Source organism: Planococcus citri, chromosome 5 (genome assembly GCF_950023065.1).
Source record: "Planococcus citri chromosome 5, ihPlaCitr1.1, whole genome shotgun sequence".
NCBI lineage: Eukaryota > Metazoa > Arthropoda > Insecta > Hemiptera > Pseudococcidae > Planococcus > Planococcus citri.
The window spans coordinates 2,812,660-2,834,489 of record NC_088681.1 but is presented as its reverse complement, the minus strand read 5'-3'; the positions used below and the strand labels follow the sequence as shown (position 1 = coordinate 2,834,489).

The 21,830-nt window shown below is 34.5% G+C and overlaps 2 protein-coding genes across 3 annotated transcripts; one reads left to right on the top strand and one right to left on the bottom strand.

Moving 5' to 3' along the window:
* Nucleotides 1-2,857: 2,857 nt before the first annotated feature.
* Nucleotides 2,858-14,046, bottom strand: LOC135846227 (uncharacterized). Its single transcript, XM_065365202.1, has 9 exons — nucleotides 13,795-14,046; nucleotides 13,463-13,588; nucleotides 13,259-13,386; nucleotides 13,069-13,191; nucleotides 12,835-12,995; nucleotides 12,634-12,749; nucleotides 12,452-12,546; nucleotides 5,676-7,120; nucleotides 2,858-3,017 (listed from the first exon to the last, which is right to left on the bottom strand). Exons 1-8 carry the CDS (start codon nucleotides 13,873-13,875, stop codon nucleotides 5,740-5,742), a joined length of 2,211 nt encoding a protein of 736 aa, XP_065221274.1. The 5' UTR covers nucleotides 13,876-14,046; the 3' UTR covers nucleotides 2,858-3,017; nucleotides 5,676-5,739.
* Nucleotides 14,047-14,282: 236 nt separating this feature from the next.
* On the top strand, nucleotides 14,283-19,114 carry Kdsr (3-ketodihydrosphingosine reductase). 2 transcript variants are annotated; one of them, XM_065365204.1, is made up of 11 exons: nucleotides 14,283-14,682; nucleotides 14,754-14,919; nucleotides 14,988-15,130; nucleotides 15,213-15,404; nucleotides 15,486-15,653; nucleotides 15,744-15,845; nucleotides 15,939-16,735; nucleotides 17,362-17,452; nucleotides 17,611-17,728; nucleotides 18,121-18,271; nucleotides 18,753-19,114. In XM_065365204.1, the coding sequence occupies exons 1-7, from the start codon at nucleotides 14,554-14,556 to the stop codon at nucleotides 16,047-16,049; spliced, it is 1,011 nt and encodes a 336-aa protein (XP_065221276.1). In that variant the 5' UTR covers nucleotides 14,283-14,553; the 3' UTR covers nucleotides 16,050-16,735; nucleotides 17,362-17,452; nucleotides 17,611-17,728; nucleotides 18,121-18,271; nucleotides 18,753-19,114. The 2 variants fall into 2 exon arrangements, with proteins under 2 accessions (XP_065221276.1, XP_065221275.1); XM_065365203.1 differs by having other exon boundaries at nucleotides 17,362-17,522.
* The last annotated feature ends 2,716 nt before the right edge of the window (nucleotides 19,115-21,830 follow it).

Here is a 21,830-nt window from a genome sequence, read left to right as displayed (position 1 = left end):
GAAAATTTCAAAACACTAAAAAAGTTTTAAATGCAATGCCCTTTCGAACTGTTAAATCAGTTTTGATCAAAGTATCATAGTTTTGGAGGAATGGGCTGCTGAAGATGAGTTACCTCGAGACAATGTGAAAATGAAAATAATGGAAGCCCCCACCCACCCACCCACCCCCTGAGGGGGCTGGGACCAAACTGATTGCGGGGTTATTACTTACTGGGTGGGTATATATTGTAAAGAAAAATTAAGCGAAATCGAAAGACATAACTCAAAAACGTTGGTTGAGTTGACATGGAATGACCCAGCTGGTGTTTTAGCTTTTTAATAACAGTTTTCCAGCCCCGAAAAAATGGAAGGATTTTGATTTTAGCCCTTTTATGGGAGAATTTTTTCAATGTCCTAAGAACATGCCAGTCTTGGTTTTGGTCTTCTCACTTCATTTAAAGTTCAATCAAAGTTGAATCTCCAGACTCTTGTCCAGTTTCTAGGATTTAAGATTTTAAACAGAAATTTTTGAATGGTTGAATTAAGACTAGAATAAGAATTGAGATGAGAATTCCCAGGACTCAAGAAATCTCCATATTGAAAACAGGGAGTCAGGGAGGATAAAATTTTGAACATTTTTGATTTTTTAAGAACTAAAAAAAAAATCCCATGAATAGGCTCTCTCTGAAAATTATGAGTAATTTTAATTTAACGTTTACATATGAATTGACCTACAGTTGACAATATTCTTTAGGCATTTTTGAAGAATTTTGAGACCCAAATTGGGTCTTAATTTTTGGGAATTTTGAAAAAAAAATCATGTCACCCATCAACATGAGTTAAAATTTCAAAAGAAATTCAAATATTTCAAAAAAAAAAGTTTTTACTTAAAGCATTTTTGAAAAATTTTGAGTTCAAAGTTAGGTAATGATTTTTAGGAGTTTTGAAAGAATATCACGTAACGTTACAAAATAGGATTCACAAAGAAAATTTGTTTGGGAATTTTTGAAAAATTTCAAACTTGAAATTGGGTTATTATATTTTTGAGATTTTTAAGAAAGCGTAATATGTCCTATCAAAATGTGTTCAAATGTCGCGAGAAATTCAAATATTCTCAAGAAAATATTTTTTAAGCATTTGTGAAGAATTTTTAACCGAAATTTGAGTCACGATTTTTGGTTTTTTTGAAAAAATATCATGTAACTTGTCAAAATGCGTTACCTAACTTCTTCAAAAATTCAAATATTACGGCGAAAATGTTTTTTGAGTATTTTTGAAAAATTTCGAGCCCAAAATTTGGTCATTATTTTTGAGATTCGCCTTTTCTCGTTTTTTATAATTATTTAATTTTTTTATTTTTCAATTCTGAAAGGGGCCCCTTGAGCAACTTTTTCTATAGGTACTTTGAATTATTTTCTGCGACGACATTCAATAATAATTTTAGACAGTGGCAAAATAATGCAATAACAAAAAATTAAAGAAGCCATCTCGACCCCCCTCCCCCCTCTGTGGGAATTTGACAATGAGAGCTCTTCTCACATTTTTCATTACTTTGAATATTTTTGAACATTAATTCTTGAAGGGAGGAGGGGAGGTTTTCGAGGGTGTCGATTTCTTTTGATTCTGAAATTAAATAAAATTAAAAATCAAAATTAATTCGGCGTTTCCAGGTCAAAATCATCTCAGTTTTTTTCGCGTACCCAATTCTCAAAATTTTTCAGTAGGTTTCTCAAATTTGGGAAAGAAGGAAAATAACTATCATTGGTCCTCCCACTCTTCTTGGGGTCAGGTTTGTTTTTTTCACCAGTTGAAATTTTCTCGTCGTAACATACCCAATTTTGGAGTTCGATAATTCAAAACAGAACTTCGCAGATCGAAATAAAATTCCACCAAGACGAAATCGTCGACAAAAAACAAAGCATAATTTTCGTATATTTTCTAAAATTACTTCCAATAACTGAATACAATTTACACAGATTAATGTAATTAACAATTTCGACGGTACAATAATTCTTATAATAAATTATATTCTGATGAATTTTTTGTCAGAATCGTTACCATTACAGTATTGATTTTTCATGCACACAAAATAACGGTAATAGAAAACAAAAAAAAAAGAAAGAAAATAATAAAAGGCCAAAAGTATTAATATTTTTACAAAACTTACAATTATTAGGTATATTTTCGCAAATAAAATGTTAAAAAATAACTTTAGGCTATGAAAAATAAACCAAACCTTTGAATGAAACATTTATTTAAAAAACAAAAAAACCCATTATTAACTGAATTTAAAAAATAATATTTATAACACGAAAATATATAATCCCAGAAAAAAATTATGACTCTGACAAAAAAAAAAGAGGGCGGGAGTAGGCGAGGGGAACAAAAAAAACATCGAATAGTGTACTTACTCAGGTAAGCTTAAGACAGGGAGAGAGAGAGAGAAAAAAATTATAGGTACCGACATTAACAAAAAAAAAAAAAAAAATTTCAAAGCGTATTATCACGAAGAAGAAAAAAAATATCACCGAGCTATGACAAAAATTAAGAGATAATTTGCGTCAAAAAAAAGAGAAAATGAGGGGGAGGGCAGAAATGGGGAACAACAGGGAACAACATAATTACATTACGAAATAAAAAAAAAAAATATTACAACTGTACATAATAGTATTTTTATGGAGACGTTAACCGTGTAAAAACACAAACAAAAAAAAAACGAAAAAAAAAAGAATAAAAATTGTTTCGCGCGTGGCGAAATTCAAGCAATTATATTTACTATCTCGGATATGAAGAAATTTTGATTCCCTGTGGGGGGTTACAAAGGTACACGAACCGACCGCTGTTCATATTCGGAATATTCCAAAAATCATTGTATGTATTCCGTTTAATCGAATTCTAGATCTACGTTAAAAGGTCCGTATGAACTGTTACTCGATGACGAGCTCGAAGAACTACTAGAACCGCCGCTGGATGAAGTACTTGATGAGTTACTAGATGAACTACCGCCGTTCATGTTCGATCTTGTAGCTCTGTTCAAACTGTTGGAAATAAAAAATCAAATCGCAAAGGTTAGGTTTTATAAGAACACGTAACATAATTCTATCGAATTGATTAATTAATTACTAATAAATATTTTTCGAAACTGATTCGAAAGTTCTCAATCAATTCCTATTGAATCTTCGAGACAAGAAGGACTGAAGGAGTCCGAAATAATTTTCATATTCAAGTTCTGAAGTGTAAGAACTTCGAAATATCCAATTGAAAGAATATGTTTGGCTACGCAGGGTCATTTCATGTCAAAAGTCATCTGATTCTGTTCGGTTCTTTTGTGGGTTTCTTTCATATTTTGAGAGTTGAAAAATCACAATCGTTGCTCTCACTTAAAATTTCGACGAGAATTTTTTCGAACAATTCTGAAGAAAAATCTCGTGAAAAATTCAAATATTCCAACGAAAATGTTCTTTGAGCAATTCTCAAGAATTAGAGCCCAAAATTGAATTCTCATTTTCGAGATTTTTGAAAAAGTATAAGTTCAATATCAATATGGGTGAGAATTTCAACAGAAAATCAAAAATTTCTATTTAAATTATCTATCGACACTTTTGAAGAATTTAGAGCCAATATAATTAAGTCAAGTTTCTCAATTTCTAAAAAAAAAAAAAAAAAAAAAAAAAAAATGAAAAAAATTTTTTTTTAAATGCGCAAAAAAGTTTTGATTGACATTATGACATTTTTTCATTTTCTTTCTTGCAAAATTTCAACTCTTTTTACTGATTTGCGTGAAACTTTACAGAAATCCTAAAAATAATGATCAAATTTTGGGCTTGAACTTTTCAAAAATACTCAAAACATATTTTCGTAGCAAAATTTGAATTTTTTGAAAAATTTCAACGCATTTTGATAGGTCACAATTGATATGTAGATAATTCGTCAGAAATACCCAAATTCTTCAAAAATGCTTAAAACGTTTTCATCAAAATATTTGAATTTCTAGCAAAATTTTAACATATTATTTAGAAAGGTCACACGATACTTTTTTTCAATTTTCAAAAATCAAGACCTAATTTGAGCTTAAAAAATTTTCAAAACAGCTTAAAAACAATTCCTTCAAAATATTTGAATTTTTCGCAGAATTTTAACCCATTTTGATAGGTCACATGATAATTTGTCAGAAATACCCAAATTCACTACTCAATTTGAAGCTAAAAATTCTTCAAAAATGCTCAAAAAACGTTTTCATTGAAATATTTGAATTTATTGCAAAATTTTAACATATTTTGATAAGTCACACGATAATTTTTCAAAATTTTCAAAAATCGTGACCTAAATTGAAGCTCAAAATTTTTCAAAACAGCTTAAAAAACAATTATTTCAAAATATTTGAATTTCTAGCAAAATTTCAATCTATTTGTGTAGGTCACATGATAATTTTACAGAACTACCCAATCTCATGACCCAATAATTTGAGGTTCAAAATTCTTCAAAATTGCTCAAAAAACGTTTTCGTCGAAATATTTGTATTTCTCGCAAAATTTTAACATATTTTGATAGGTCACACGATAATTTGTCAGAAATATCCAAACCCATTACCCAATTTGAGGCTCAAAATTCTTCAAAAATGCTAAAAAACGTTTACTTACATCAAAATATTTGTATTTCTCGCAAAATTTTAACATATTTTGATAGGTCACATGATACTTTTTCATAACTTTCAATCATGACCCAATTGGGGGAGGGGGGTAAAATTCTTCAAAACCGTCTAAAAAAATATTTCCTTCGAAATATTTGAATTTCTTATGAAATTTTGATACATTTTGATACGTCGCAAGGTCACTTTCAAATAATTCTGCAAAAGTTCATTCCTACTCAAAACTGGGGGGGGGGGGGGTGTCACGATTTTGAAATTCGACTGGGGCGCAATGTACGGACCGTCTTTCGCGAATTTCGACTCAACGGGAGCGGAATGAATCCCCATATGTTATGAATATGAATTGTTCGGTGCCCTTGACACAAAATCGAAGGGGGGGGGGGTGCAAGGAGCCCCAAACTTTTGGTCATAGTGTAAAAACCGTGTGACGTATGGTTTACTAGGTTTTTCGGAGCGCTGAATACGAATATCGACTCATTTTTTCGATTCAGCCCCTTCAACGCTCCCTTCATTCTCACATTTCCTGAAAATCAAAAAAAATCTGTAACATTATGGTCAATAAAATTATTGGGATCGGTGATTATTTAGGAATGCAGATTCATTTTTTTGATTCATTAATTCAATAATACCTTCGAGGACTGCAAAGCAGCCTTCTCTAGGCTGAAAATGAAAAAAAAACATGGCATAATATGGTTGATTATGGTTTCAGAACTTGATCGAAGTAAGAAACCCACAAGCAAATGTCGAGCAAAATTGGAAGAGACTGAGCTGATTTGACATGAAATGCCTTTAATTGACATTTCGAGCATTATAACATTTTTTGTAGAAAATTCAATTCAAATAACGAAATTTCCAGTCAAACTACTACCACTTACATAAATTACTCGGAACGTCATTGACCTGAATTAGGATCATGATAGATTTATTTTGCAATCGAGAGATGGCTACAAATCCCTTAAAATTCACGCACTCGCATCTCAGTCCTCATCATCACAACTTCAAACAAACCCTAAATTATCAACACCAAAAAAATCTAACTCCAATTTACCTGTAAATCGAAACTCGATAAAATGAAAATAAAAAAAGTGTAGCGAAACAGGTAATTCGACGATCTAAAGATAAGTACGACAATCGCGACTGAAATGTCCTTGAGCTCCGCAAGTATGACAAACCCGGACACGTCCTTCGTTCGATGCGGACTTGGCGGTCGGACAATTACGAGCAATATGTCCGATTTCCTGACAGTGGAAACATCTGTAATTTTCGTGATTATTCGGGCCGGATTGCTGATGGAATCTGCTGGTTGACGGGCCGCTGCCGTCGAACGTACCTCGATTAGGAGGTCTTCGTTGATTAGCGTTGTTCGATCTGAACGATTTACACCAATCGGGAGTAGGTTCTCGTAGAAACCAGCAGTCGCTAGTTCTGTGATTTTTATAACATCTATCGCACCTGTCGACGGTGCTGGCGTTGAATGATGTACGATTCGAAGTCGGAGCCGAATCGTCTGAACGAAGGGGTTCGAAACGCGGATCGAAACGACTGTATCGTGTGGCGATGGGATATAGTCCACCGTTCGATCTGTTGCTGTTGTAGTTGTTCGGTCTGGTGGACCAAGAAGATGTGGCGGTTGTAGCGGTCGAATTCGGATTCGAACTCAACGTAGGTCCATCCGAGCATTCGCACACGTTGTAGTTTTTCGAGCACCTTTGGCAGTTTCTCTTCCAACAATCTCGAGCCATGTGTCCCAGTTTGTTGCACTTGTAACAGGTCATCTTACGTTTGCGATCGTTATTGGCGACGCTGCCACCGGCGCCACGACTGCCACGACTGCCACCGTTATTGATCTGCCTGTACCCGACGAAATTGGCCGCCGAATTCGAACTGCTACCGCCACTCGGCGATACCGTATCGTTATCCCAGCTATCTATCTGGAACATCGTATCGAGCGCGCACACTTCCGGCACATGGTCGCTGAAATCGACGCCGTAAAACGATAAATCCTCCAACATATCCGATCCGCTCATGCTATCCGATAAATAATCGTCTTCGTCGTCAGCGCCGCTATAATCCACTTCCCAAAACTCGTGCAACGGAACCGCTCGACTCGGGCTATACATCGAATCGGACCAGCTTCCTCCTCGATTCGCAGATCCGGCCCGGCGACTGCTGCCCCATCCGCCTCTTCCGCGACTCTGCGATCGATTTCGACGACGCCGAGGCAGCGTTTCTGGGCAGTTTCGAGCCACGTGGCCCCATCCGTCGCATCGGAAGCATCGGTCCGTGCTGTTCGACTGATTATTATGATGATATTGCGATTGACGATGCTGAGCTGGCTGCGGCGCGGTGCAGTCTCGAGCGAAATGACCGATTTTGTTGCAGCGAAAACAGCGAACGTTGTTGTTTCGACGGCTGAAGCCGGTGCCTCCTCCGGTCGATGTGCTGCTGCTCGGCGTGTATGTTTGTTGAAGAATCGATAATCTGTGAACGTCGCTATAAGAAAAAAATACAGAAAACAAAAACCATCATCATACGATACATCGGCTAATTTTTCCAAGCGGAGTTACAACCGTTTCGTCTCCGGAATGTGTATACGATCGGTCCTATTGCCCAAAATACAAGTTCAATTTGCACAATGTTCAGAAATTATTACACGAAGTAAAAAATTTTCACCAAGTTTGATTTATTCCATGTTTTTGTTTTTTTTTTTAGCTTTAAAGACTCAATAATAAGTGGAAAAAATAGCTCGGGGACTGAGGGAGATTTTTTCTGGAAAATGTGATCACATATTTAGCAAAATTCCGACACTGAAATGAAAATTTTCAGGATGAATCTAATTTTTTGATTTTTTTTCAACTCAGGAGAGGAGGAGGGGAGATTACTGGCACAACGTTGAATCGAAAAAAATAATAAAACAAGCTAGGAAGGGGGGCAATGAAGGACGTTGGAGGAGTCTAACTGGACAAAATTTGGAGGGTTTTGTAACACCCCTCCCCCCCAACCAGGATTTCGCAATCCTATCAAAAAAAGGTTATAGTTGAAAGTATCACAAAAATGCGCGACTTCCTAAATTTTTCAAATTTTACCCCAAAATTTGGCAATTTTTTGAAAAGTGCTCAATTTTGAACTTTATTATTTTTAACGTTCTCAGTCACTTTCAAAAAACTGCAAACAGATTTTTTTCAAGTTGTCCTGAGCAATTTAAACTCCCAAAACTATAGGCTAATTCGATATAGACTGATCCAATTTTTTTTTATTATTTTTTATTCAAGAACTAAATTCTGATCAGAATTAACGCGTTTAGTCCGGCATATGACAATAGGAGTAATTATACCACCCCCCACACCCCCCGATCCTCCGAGACAACTTTTTTCTTGAAGGGGACATCCTAAGCAACATTTTAAAGCAAACTTGCCCCAAAAAAAGTTGGCCTTACTTACAAAATGGCGGCCATTTTGATTAACAGGTCATCCGAAATTGCAGATTTTGCGTTTTAACATTGGACTTGACGAACTTTTTCAAACTTCACTAAGGTAGATCGAAAGATCATGCAAAAATTCATCACCTGTCAAAATTTCAAGTGCTAAAGTGCGTTTTTCGATTTTTGGTGAATTTTTGAAAATCAAATTTGGCCAAAAATGAGGGAAAAAATCAAAATTTTACCAAATTGACCAAGAAATCTGAAATTTGGGATATACCCTATTTTCGACATGCCAAATCGAATGGAAACGGTTTCAAACCGTTTTGAGCAGTTCTGGAGCCTCCAGAAGATTTTTGAAACTCAAATGGAGTTGGAAAGCTGAAATTTATTTTGCAAACTAATTTCAATGCGCTACGAAGTACTGCAGGTGAATTTCAAGTCGTTTTGGAGCCTCCAGCGACTTTTTGAAAATTCCTGAAGCCTCCAGCAGATTTTTGAAACTTTGAATTTTCACAAAATTTCATCAAATGGAGATGGAAAGCTGAAATTTACTCTACACTCCAATTTTAACACCCTTCAGAAGACGACTTCTGGCGGATTTCAAGTCATTTTAGAGCCTCCAGCTACTTTTTTGAAAATTTCTGGAGCCTCCAGTAGATTTTTGAAACTTAGAAATTTCATCAAACTGAGATGGAGAGTCGAAATTCATTCTGCAAACTAATTTCAATACGCTACGAAGTTGACTGCTGGTGAATTTCAAGTCGTTTTGGAGCCTCCAGCGACTTTTTGAAAGGTTGTATGACGTTTTTTTGGAAAATTGAGAATTCCTAAAAGTAGCTGGAAGCTTCAAAATCATTTGAAACCACCATGTAGTCTTCGAAGTAAATTTCAGCGTGCCAACTCCATTTGATAATTTGATGTTGAGTCGCTGGAGGCCATAAAATGACTTAAACCCACCTGAAGTCGTCTTCAGAGGGTGTTAAAATTGGAGTGGAGAGTAAATTTCAGCTTTCCATCTCCATTTGATGAAATTTTGTGATTATTTAAAGTTTCAAAAATCTGCTGGAGGCTTCAGGAATTTTCAAAAAGCCGCTGGAGGCTCCAAAACTACTTGAAATTCATCTGCAGAACTTCGTAGCGTATTGAAATTAGTTTTTAGAATACATTTTTTAGCTTTACAACTCCAATTTGATGGAATTTTGTGAGAATTTCGAGTTTCAAAAATTTGCTGGAGGCTCCAGAACTGCTCAAAACGGGTTGAAACCGTTTCCAATCGATTTGGCACGTCGAAAATAGGGTATATCCCAAATTTCAACTTTCTCGGTCAATTTGGTAAAATTTTGATTTTTTCCCTGATTTTTGGCCAAATTTGATTTTCAAAAATTCACCAAAAATCGAAAAACGCACTTTAGCACTTGAAATTTTGATAGGTGATGAATTTTTGCATGATCTTTCGATCTACCTTAGTGAAGTTTGAAAAAGTTCGTCAAGTCCAATGTTAAAACGCAAAATCTGCAATTTCGGCTGACCTGTCAATCAAAATGGCCGCCATTTTGTAAGTGAGGCCAACCTTTTTTTGGGCAAGTTTGCTTTAAAATGTTCCTTAGGATGTCCGCTTCAAGAAAAAAGTTGTCCCGGACGATCGGCCGGGGGGGGGGGTGTGTACAATTACTCCTATTGTCATATGCCGGACTAGTTTGGAAACCTGAAAGTTGACACTTACATCGCATTTCTTCTTTTTTTTTTTGATACATATTTCGGACCCCTGCTGGCCTTATAGTGGAAGGGGGGATTTTGATTTTGGGGGAATCAGTGCCATCGACAATTTAAATTTTCGACACCTACACCATTTTTTTCTCAAATACTTCAAAAATTTTCAACAAAAAAAAAAAAACAGACAAGTTTTTTTTATATGGAAAAATATTCGAATAAATCTAATTTACTTATTCGAATATTCAATGAATCGAAAGCATTTAAAAATATCCACGTCAAAAAAATAAATTTTAGTGAAACGTTGCTTTAGAGATTCGACATCTGTACACATCCTTCAAATAAACGTTCAAAAAAGTACAGACGACATTATTTTTTCGAAAAAAACACGTTTACCTGCCTCGCTGATCATCTTCATGCTGTACAAGACCACTTAATCAATATCTACAAGTATAGTGGGCATGCCAATAACGAAATTCCGTTCAACATTGAACAGAATTTCGTAGGTATCAAGATCGATACAACCAATTATGAAACGGTCATGTACATAAATATAATACCCGCCACCAATGGTTACTACTTTACTATTTATATTTTTGTTTGTAAGTCTAAGTAAGTAAGTTTATACGAATCATCAAATTTATACTATAATCAGATAATATTTCTGAGTACAGTAAAACCTACATTACTCGATTTCAAACAACACAAAAATTCAGAAAAGAAAAAAAATTCAAACACAACGATTTGATTTTCAATTTTGCCAAATGTGTAACAAAAAATTGAAAAAACATTGTAAAAGGAATCAGACAAAAAAAATACATTAAAAATATCACCATCCCCAAAACCAAGCATAACTACCTTGTCTAGATAATTAGAAAAATTTTGTTTGAAAAACTCGAATAATTACGGTCTTACTGTACGTACCAAAAAAAAAAAAAAAAAAAAAAATTAAAAATGAACAATCTTATTTCATAATTATTACGAGGTAAGTACAAAAAAAAAACAAAGCAAGTCTATAAAGTAAAATGCATAAGAATAAAATTATGATGAAATTTGAACTAATCTAGCGAGAAGGCAGAATGGAGTAAACATTACATAGATTATTCCAACGTTATCAAATGATTTCATATTAATTAATGACGTAATAATTATTCTATAATATTTCTACGTAAAACTACACGGAATCAACTTCCATAGATGGTATTATTCATCAAATCGTAATTTTTGAAATTAATTTGAAAACACATTGGTGGCGATTCAAGACGATACATGCCCAATTTTTTTTATTACATCGAGTGTTTTTCGAATTGTTTTTTTCATCGTAGAATAAAAATATAAATGGGTTCGCTATTTTCATTACAGAGAAACAATGTCAATTCAACGACGCACATTCCTAATACCCTTTTGAATACGTAAAATTCATAAAATAAAAATTATTTATTTATTATCAGTTCGTAAATTTTGTTTTATCAAGTTTTCTGTATCATTTATCGAACACTAATATGTACATTTGCAAAATGAACATATTACAGACTTCCGAGTAAAAAGAAAATAATCTGCTCTCATTTTAAAGATTTTTTTGCAGTAACCTTACCGTACTGCGAAGTTGTTGGATTTAATGAGAAAATAATTCCTCAAGTTTCGATTTTCCTCAAACAAAGGCAGAAAGGAGGGGAGACTTCCCAGCACGACTCAATGTCAAGTTAGGGGCTAATGTTTTCAAGAAACTTTTCTCATTAAAACCAATAATTTTAAAGGACGAGAGTGAAAAAACAAAAATCTGAATATTCAACAATTTTACGTTTGCAAAATGGCCAACAAATTGCATCAGATTAAAATCAAACATCAAAAACTAATCCACGATGAAAAAAAACAAAAAAAACTTGTGGCAGAATTACTATAAATTGGAACGACTCAGAGCATCGAGTATTAAAGCTCCCACAATGAATAATAAACATTACAGCACAAAAAAATGAACACTGCTTATCGCTATAATTTCACACAAATTTCACTGTAAGCAATCCTTTCCTTCACTTCGATAGAAAGCAATGAGTTTTTAATGAAACTTGAAATAATTCAGGAACCGATAAAACTGTAAAATGCGATCGTTAAAGGAAATAGATAGTTAATAAGGCGAATATAAAACGAACGTAGGAGAGATCGAAACACAGTTAAAGCAATAATAAAGTATAAAGTATGCTGATCGAATGTAAATTTTGAATTTCAAATTCTCACCGTTGATAAAATGAAATAAATAAACAAAGACTATGTTACAGACATACACGAATAAACTTCAAGGTGAATGCTATCAAAATATACGCATTTCTCATTCAATCGCGATAAAAAAAACATACCATTCGTATCACGAGGATTTTTTTTCAGTTGAAAAAAAAATGTTAAAAATTCCGAACGTACACTCATCCACAGTCCACACATTTCACTAGCGTATTGAACTCGTATATACTCGTTAACAGCAACTAAAAAGATAATATTTCGCTACTTTCAAAAGAATCGAGCCAACGAAGAGGAGCTAAAATATACAAGACGAACATTTCAGCGCAACAGATCACGTTCCGAGTAAATTTTTCTAAATACTAGACAAGGTAGACAAACAAGAATTGACTGATTCCTTTTTCATTCACTTTCTTAATATTATAGAAAGAAAAATATACCGAATAGTAAAGTGATCAAACCTCAATAATGCTTCTAAACCGCCAGCATGTGGAAATCCCAGTCTAGCTTCGTTATCGTCGCTCAATAATTTACGGCAGATGGGGCACGTGCCATGCTATAAATCGAAACAAAAATTGTAGATTAGAATAGTCTGCTGTGTACGAGCTCGGTAGCAGAAAACACAACACGATGTGATACTTACGAGTTCTAACCAAGGTACGATACATAAATCGTGATAAATATGATCACAAGGCAACTGACGTACTTTTTCAGTCACTTTAAAAGAATCCCAACAAACGGAGCATTGCATATTTTCAGCTAAAAACAAAATAAAAACATCCCAAGTTGAGTAAAAATAACTGAGTTTTGTAGTACATACTCGTAGAATGACCTATGAACTTACAAACTTGCTGTGCGGTTATCGATACAAATGGTAATTCATTAATTTTATCTTTAGCTAGAGGCGGAGGCCCGCTGGAATCCATTTGATTTAATAATTGTGTTACTATTGTGTCTAAACCTTCACGGCCCCAAGCATAATCGCCCGGGTTACCGACTAATAACCTGTAAACGACGAGATTAAATTAGCTCGATATTATTATAACTCGAAGAGTTTTGAAACCAGTCAGCAACTTACACAGGAGCACCTCCATCAAAATTTTGAGGATTTCTAGGAATATTATTCAAAAATTCGCTGAGCATTTGCTCGAAAGTTGCGGTATGTTGGTTTCTACCTCTACGACGTTCGTTTGGCCTAGAACTGAAAAAAAAATTCATGTCAACAAATGCTTATTAAATTAGATAAAGAACGTAATGCAATACTAAACGAATTTGATAAAGTATCTCTTCTGCTACTAGAAGATGGTCGATTATCGGTATTTCTACCATTGGATTCGCCTCCGCCCATTATCACTTCTAGATTACTGCTAATATCGTCAAAGACTCGATTTAATACCTGAAAAAAATCAAACTATCGTGAAACTCGCTGTATTTGTATTATATAATAACAAATATGGCGTAAAGTAACAAACCACAACGGGATCCGCATCCATATCATCTCGATTTTCTGTTCCTCTTTCTGAAAAGGGCGAAGAACCTGTAGGGCCATCGGGTAATTTTTCAATGAAACCTTGGTGGCAATCCGGACATAAGAAATTCTGCGGAAAAAACACACGTCAATGTACCTATGCTCGTAATACGTAGTAGTCAAAAATCAATATCAATGGTAGACATTCCAGGAACCAAATTATCACACGGTATGCACTCATTATCGTGTAATTTTAATAAGTAAATACACGATACGAGCGTGATATTCGATAAAGTTAATCGTACGGAATGAATTAAAGGAGAATTATGAACTTACCGTTATGGGGATTGATATCGTATTATTGCAGCTATGACAGTAATATCCTCTGGATGTAGAAGGAGTCTCAGCTTGTTCCATTTTGTAAAATTTATTCAACGCAAGTATCAATGAACACTTAACTAACGACTAAATCATTGATAAACTATTAAACCAATCATTAATAAATAAATTATTGGTAAAAATTCCTAAATTACTCAGGATGAAATTATGACACGAGCCATAACCTATTACTAAATTTGTGACCAAATTGCGAAAACATGAAAGCGAAAAAGTGGTTCCCAAAGTTTTCGAAACGAAAAAAGGTAGAAATGCTGCCTGAAATCCTGTACAAAGCCCAATCACGTTCGAACAAACTATGCGCAAAATCATAAAAATTCTTCATTTCTCGTATTTACCGTAATTTACCAAAAAATTACGGAATATCACTTTATTTCTTTTTTTTATGAAATCCCCTCCAAAATTTGAATTTTTATGATAAGCTTATCATTTTATTTCTCTCTTGCGGGAAAATTTATGAATTCCAATTCCGATTGCAGATTTTCGTTGAATACTTTATATTATATATCTTGTTCGGCTCTGATTTGACTGAGCTATGGTGAATAATACTTCCAAGAACCCATTTATCCCCATCACGAATTCTTAATTACCTCATTTGAAATGTAAATTCGTCACTGAACTTGAGTGCTAACGCTAACCGATACCCTTCGACCCTGTTCACCGCAATACGCCGCACTTATTTAAAGCATCTTTACAAAAATGGATTTCTTTTTCTATTTCTGGTTATGTAGTTATATTTTCTGCACAGTCGCATTGTTACACTTGTTCGTTCTACTACTGAAAAAGTTGCTTAAAACACCGAGCGATATCAATGGCAAACACGTCCTGGTAAAATGAATATCTCTATACCTATAGATTTTTGATAATCGAGCACGTTACACTTTCGAGTACTTTTTCAGATAACCGGAGGCTCGAGTGGGATTGGCAAAGGTGTCGCAATCGAAGTCGCCAAACTTGGTGCTAATGTCACGATCGTTGCTAGAGACGCTGTCAAACTCCAGTCGGCGGTTGACGAAATTCAAAAAGCATGCGTGAAGCAGAGCCAGAAAGTTAATTACATATCGTGTAAGTAATTCACGGTTGAAATGTAGGTAATGGTTTTGAATAATAGCGTGATACTTTTATTATTGCAGTGGATATAAGTACCAATTACGAAAATGTAGAAAAGGTTTTGAATGAAGCTGAACAAAATCTGGGACCTGTTTACATGCTAGTTAACTGCGCTGGAACATGTATTTGTGGTAAATTCGAAGATATGTCTGTCGATGATGTGCACGTACGTTCAATTTTACTCGAATTCGCCTCGTATAAAATTAAAAAATGTATTTCAATTGACATTTTTAATCTAATTATTTCAGTATTTGGTAAACCTGAATTACATGGGAACCGTACATACGATAAAATCCCTCATTGGTAAAATGAAAACTCGTAAAGAAGGATACGTTGTGATAACCGCATCTCAGGCTGCTTTAATCGGTATTTTTGGCCTATCTATTTACAGCTCTACGAAATTCGCTCTCAGAGGATTAGCTGAAACACTTTATATGGAAGTAAGCAGAAATGAAAATCGAATGAATTCACGATTCATTTACAAGCTTTATAATAATTTCGATTTATTTTCAATGTTCCAGTTGAAACATCACGGTATTCATGTCACTTTAGCTTTACCTCCGGACACTGATACGCCAGGATTCGCCAACGAAGAAAAATCCAAACCTTTGGAAACAAAAATCATCTCAGAAAGTGGTGGTTTATACGCACCTGAAAAAGTAGCTGCTCGTATTGTTAAAGATACATTGGTTAGTTGAGATTTTATACGACTATGTTAATTTTGAAAAAGATTTCCATAATGACTATTTCTGTATTTATTTGCGATCTCTGATTTATAGGAGAAATCATTTTTTTCTACCATTGGATTGGAGTCTTATCTAGTCACTGTCTTATGTAGCGGAATGTCGCCAGTTAGATCTTTTTTGGATATTATTCATCAGGTTTGAAATAATTTCTTAATTAGATACGTCTTATTAGTTATTAGCTGTACTAACATCGAAGAATAATTTGTATCATAATGTTTTCTTGTTTAGGCTCCACTATTGGGATTATTACGAGTCGTTAGTTATTTCATTCAAGCCCATTTTCTCAGTATTATTAAGAAATGTGCTCGCGAAGAGGAGAGTAAGAAAAAAATCTCGTAGTGACAAATTTTGCTGTGAAAAATGTCATCTTTAAAGCTGCAACTTTCACATTTCTTTTCTATTTTCAAATAAAAATAAGATGAATCATCAATTTGTATTATTTTATAATTAATTTCCATTTTTGTACGAACGTGCATTCGACACTTTTCTTCCATGTATGTACTTATTCAACAGTTTTCAGTTGAATGTACATAAATTGTATATTAATATAAAAATTAAAAATTTTACTCTATCATACGAGTAGCAGCACTTCTCTTATTAAATTATTAAAGATAGTATGAAAAATTTTATTCGCAAAATCTCACTACAGTAAAATATAAAACGAAGACACACTTCGCTTATGTACTCGTAAATAAGGTAAATTTTTGAAATGTTGTTCTGACGACCCATTTGCATGTGTGTTTAGGTTAGTTTTTTGTCTCAGATTCACATAAGAGTCGGAGTGAGAGAAAAAGTAACATCGCTGATAGTGAGACACGGGCCCTGTCTACCCCTCGTCTTGTGTGTAGGGTTGTTGGGTATCCAATTGCGTGCTATAGAAACGTTCTCTGCCCATCTCCGAGAGGACAGGCAGATGTAGCTAAGGATGCAATTGATTCTGCATTGTCAAAGCCATTTGCTGAGCCAGTTCCATTCCATACCTTCTGTGTTCGCAGTTCGTCGTGGTAGCTGCATCTAGAATTTTGGTGAGTGTAACTTATGTCTGCTAATTTCAAAAAATTGAGAAAAATAGCCAAAGTGAGACTTTCCTATGGAATTTTAGAAAAAAATTAAATTGTTTAAGAATTAAGAACGTTCTATGTGAGCAAGAGAGGTGGGTACAAATCGATAGTGAATTTTATGTACCAAATTTCTTCCTAGACATTTCCTAAACGTAACTATACGTACACGTACTTCCTAGCTTCTTTCAGATGACGTCTCATCAGTCAATGGAAGATTTTTGAAATAACTACCCACCTTTTTTCTGAAGCAGCCTCTTTCAGTTTATAGACGTTGGTTAAAGTAAACCCACATGAGGTTAAATATAGATCTAATTGTTTTTTGTTTTTTTTTTTTTTAAATCACTTCTCTATAGGTACATAGACCTACTATTTACTTCTACCATCTCGGCATTCTTTTTATAAATTGTCTTTTCTCACGTACCTACCTAAACAACGTTTTCTCGTGCAGCATTTCTGTGTTGTTTCAATTTTTTTTTTTTTTCTATGTTACAGTGTTTTTAAAGACCGAATTTTACATCTCGGTAGATACCTAACTTATTATTTTTGCGAAAATTTTATTGAAACGACTAAAACAATTGATTCTTTTTCAGATTATCTGTATTTCAAATCGCAAGAAAATGATGCCACATTCGTCTGTTTTACTACTAATATTGATTGCATATTCAGCATATTATGCTTTTGGTAAGTACCTGACCAGAAATTTTCATATTTTCCGAAAAATTATCCAAAAAGCAAATGAAAAATTTGATTGGTGAGCTCTACCTATGGAAACCATCCTTTCTTCTTCATTCTGCTAATTTATAGGTAACAAATCTTACATATGAATCTTATTTTTTCAGGAGTGATGATACCTTATGAAAATAGTACTCGGCTCGACTATTCTTACAATGAAGACATCACTATTACTTGCACCGGTACAGATGAAGTCACATGGACGGCTATATGTTTACGCTGAAGGTAAGCTTATTTCATCCTCATTATTTTCACCCAACTTGTAGTCTTAGACTTTTAGATGTGATTTGTGTGCCAATAAGTAGGTACTCACACTCGCCAAGATAGGGTAGATAGGTGGTTGTGGTTTCAAATTACTAATTTAATATCAAACCCGGCCACTATATCCACTCTCATCTAGTGACAGAGTTTGGACATTTCAATCAGCAATGCAATGTTTAAAACATTGTTTCAAACAGCAAAAAAATGAATCAGGTTTTGAACAAAAAAAAACGTTTAAAAAATAATATTTAAAACATGTTTTCTATACTTAGGTACCAAGTGTGTTTATTTTTTCGAACTTTTAAGTCACGGCAAAATATTCAAATTGTGATTTTCTGTTTTGTTTTTGTTTTCAGGGTAGTTATACAATAAAAGAAGAGACTCCATACAGAAAAATCCTTCAAATAAAAAACGCTACAATTTATCATTCTGGTACATACGTATGTACATATATTTCAACTATGTGCCAAAGGGATGTCGAGTTCGTGCAGATTAATCTTAATTGCGGTAAGGCTACTTGTACGCAGGGTCCAATTCAAGTTACTCACTATGAAAAGTTTACCTATATAGCTTGTAACATAGGTATCAAAATAAAGGTGTTTTCCATTTGACTTGAGCGAGAAAATATTCTCAAATTATAAGTAGGTACCTACTTACCTACAGCTGAAATTGAATTTATTGAGACGCGAGGTGCATTACCCTATAGTAGGAAAGGAAAGTACCTATATAGGTTTATTAGGGAAAAAATGAGTTTTTTCAGTGAATTAGCCACAGTATGGAGTGGGGGGAGTGGGATTAATCATTGTAGTAATTTCTGCAGAATGCCTCGTTCTCCCCCCCCCCCCCCCCGAAATACCATATCCAAATGTAATGTACCTATGAAATTAATTACCTATTCCCAAAAGTAGGTAACAACATTTATGGTTTTAATTTCACCAAAAGAAATAATTATTCTCTATTTAAGTATTTATTATGATTTCTGTTTCAGATAACACCTGTTACCCAAATGGAAAATACGGAAGGTACAGAATAAATCCACTGGGAAGCCATCCAGCTTACATAACACCTGAAGGCTCCTTTGACGAACCTATGACACCTTAGAAGCAATTCAGTTTACATAATGATCAAATGATGACGATTTCATCAAATTGATGAATGAAGATAATGATCTGGATTTATTAACATTTTTAACTAATCAAAAACTATGACATAGGTACTTACCTAAAAATGTTTAATGTAACCTAGGTCTAATGATAAGTATTCGAGTGTAAAATCACATCAATTTACTGAACTACTCGTGTCTCGTACAGTACTATACCTACTTATTAAAACTTGAACAATCTGCATGTACGTCATGTTTTGTACCATAGGTAGTCGAAGAGCCCGCATGAGGATCTATTGCACCTCCCCTGTCGATACTCTGGGTCAACATTTTTCCTAAAGGGGGAGTCCTAATGAACATTTCTAGCACTTGTCCTCAAAAAAAAAGTGGCCTACTCACAAAATGGCGGCCATTTTGATTGGCAGGTCAGCCGAAATCGCAGATTTTGTGTTTCAACATAGGACTTGCACGAAATTTTTTAAACCGTACAAAGGTAGATCGAAAGATCAGGCAAAAATTCATCATTTGTCAAAATTCCAAGTGCTAAAGTGCCTTTTTCGATTTTTGGTGAATTTTTGAAAATCAAATTTAGGCCAAAAATGTGAGGAAAATCAAAATTTTACCAAATTGACCAATAAGAAAGCTGCAATTTGGGATATACCGTATTTTCGACGTGCCGAATCGATTGGAAACTGTTTCAAACCGTTTCGAACAGTTCTGGAGCCTTCAGCAGATTTTTGAACCTCGAAATTCCCACAAAATTTCATGAAATGGACTTGGAAAACGGAAATTCATTCTGCAAACTAATTTCAATGCGCTAAGGAGTCTTAGTTTGCCGGCTGAATTTCGGCATTCCAAAATTTTGTTAGAATTTCGAGTTTCAAAAAGGTGCTGGAGGCTCCAGAACAACTGCTCAAAACGGTTTGAAACCGTTTCCAGTCGATTTGGCAAGTCAAAAATTGGATAGTACGGAGTGAGTTTTTGATTTCCAACTAAGTACATATATTTAGTAGTTTAATTTTATGGAAATTTCATGCCAGAATTTACCAAGGATTACCATAAATTACTACATAGTAATTTACCATATATGACCATTTATTTTAAGTCGTTTTGGAGCCCTAAACAACTTTTTGGACACTGCTGGAGCCTCCAGTTGATTTTTTAAACCTGGAATTTCTACAAAATTTCATGTTTCAAAAATCTACTGGAGACTCTACAAAATTTTTAAAAGTCGCTGGAGCCTCCAGAATGACATGAACTTACCAGAAGTCAACTTTAAAGTTTGAGTGCAGCGTGAATTTCGAATTTCCAACTTTATTTTCAAATTTCAAAAATGCGCTGGAGGCTCCAGAAACACTCAAAATGGTTTGAAACCGTTTCCAGTCGATTTGGCAAGTCAAAAATTGGATAGTGCGGGGTAAATTTTTGATTTCCAACTAGGTATATTTAGTTTAATTTTATGGAAATTTCAAGCATTGAAAAATCTGCTGTAGGCTCCAGCGATTTCCAAAAAGCCACTGGAGGCTCCAAAATGACTTGAAATCTGCCTGCAGTGAACTTCATAGCATATTTTATTCAGTTCACAGAATGAATTTTGGCTTTTCAACTGCATTTCAAGTTTCAAAAATCTACTGGAGGCTCCAAGAATTTTCAAAAATTCGCTAGATGCTCCGAAATGACTTGAAATCTGCCTGCAGTGAACTTCATAGCGGATTTCGTTTAGTTCACAGAATGAATTTTGGCTTTCCAACTGCGTCCTATAAAATTTTGTGGAAATTTCAAGTTTCAAAAATTTACTGGAGGCTCCAGTATTTCTCAAAAAGTCGCTGGAGGCTCCAAAATGATTTAAAATCCACCTGCAGTCGACTTCGTAGCGTATTGACATTGGTTTACGGAATGAATTTTGGCTTTCCAACTCCATTTAGATGAAATTCTGTGGGAATATCGAGTTTCAAAAATCTGCTGGAGACTCCAGAACTGCTCAAAACGGGTTGAAACAGTTTCCAAACGATTCGGAAAGTCGAAAATAGGCTAGGTATATCCCAAATTTCTGCTTTCTTGGTCAATTTGGTAAAATTTTGATTTTTCCCCTCATTTTTGGCCAAAATTTGATGTTCAAAAATTCACCAAAAATCTAAAAAGGCACTTTAGCACTTGAAATTTTGACAGGTGTTAAATTTTTGTCTGATTTTTCGATCTACTTTTGTACGGTTTAAAAAAAATTCGTGCAAGTTCTATGTTGGAACGCAAAATCTGCGATTTCGGCTGACCTGTCAATCAAAATGGCCGCCATTTTGTAAGTAGGGCCACTTTTTTTTCTTAGGACAAGGGCTAGAAATGTTCCTTAGGGTTAGGGCTCCCCCCTTAAGAAAAAAGTTGTCCCGGAAGATCGACGGGGGGGGGGGGGTGCAATAGATCCTTATGCGGGCTCGCCGACTATATTATGTTTTTAATGAAAAAAAATTTCTTAGGGGTTCACGATATTTCTTGTATCTAGGAAATTCCATTTTTTTTCTGTTGAAAACAAAAATTTTATTTTTTGAAAGAGGGGAGAGGTCCCAAAATTTTGGTGAAAATGACAAAATCTATTAAAAAAAACAAAATGGAATATTGGTGACAAATCGATTCAGATGTTTTCCTCTTAAACTATCCAGCCATTTGCTATCTAAAACATGATTTAAAATTCAGTCATTTACGAGGCATTTTACTTTTTTGTTCGGTTACCTATTGAAAATGGTTAAAAAGGTAAATTACATGATACTCGTATTTTCGTTTTTCTCACGAAATTTGAATTGAACCCACAATGATGTGTCGCAGGGTCACGTGATAATCGTTCTTTTTTTTTCAAAATTGATAACATAACATTTTGAGCTCAACATTTTTTGGAAGTGATCAAACTTTTGTTTCAAGCTTTTTTCTCTATCTGCAATTTTTGGGTATTTTTTGTCAGCTGGTTGCAAATTT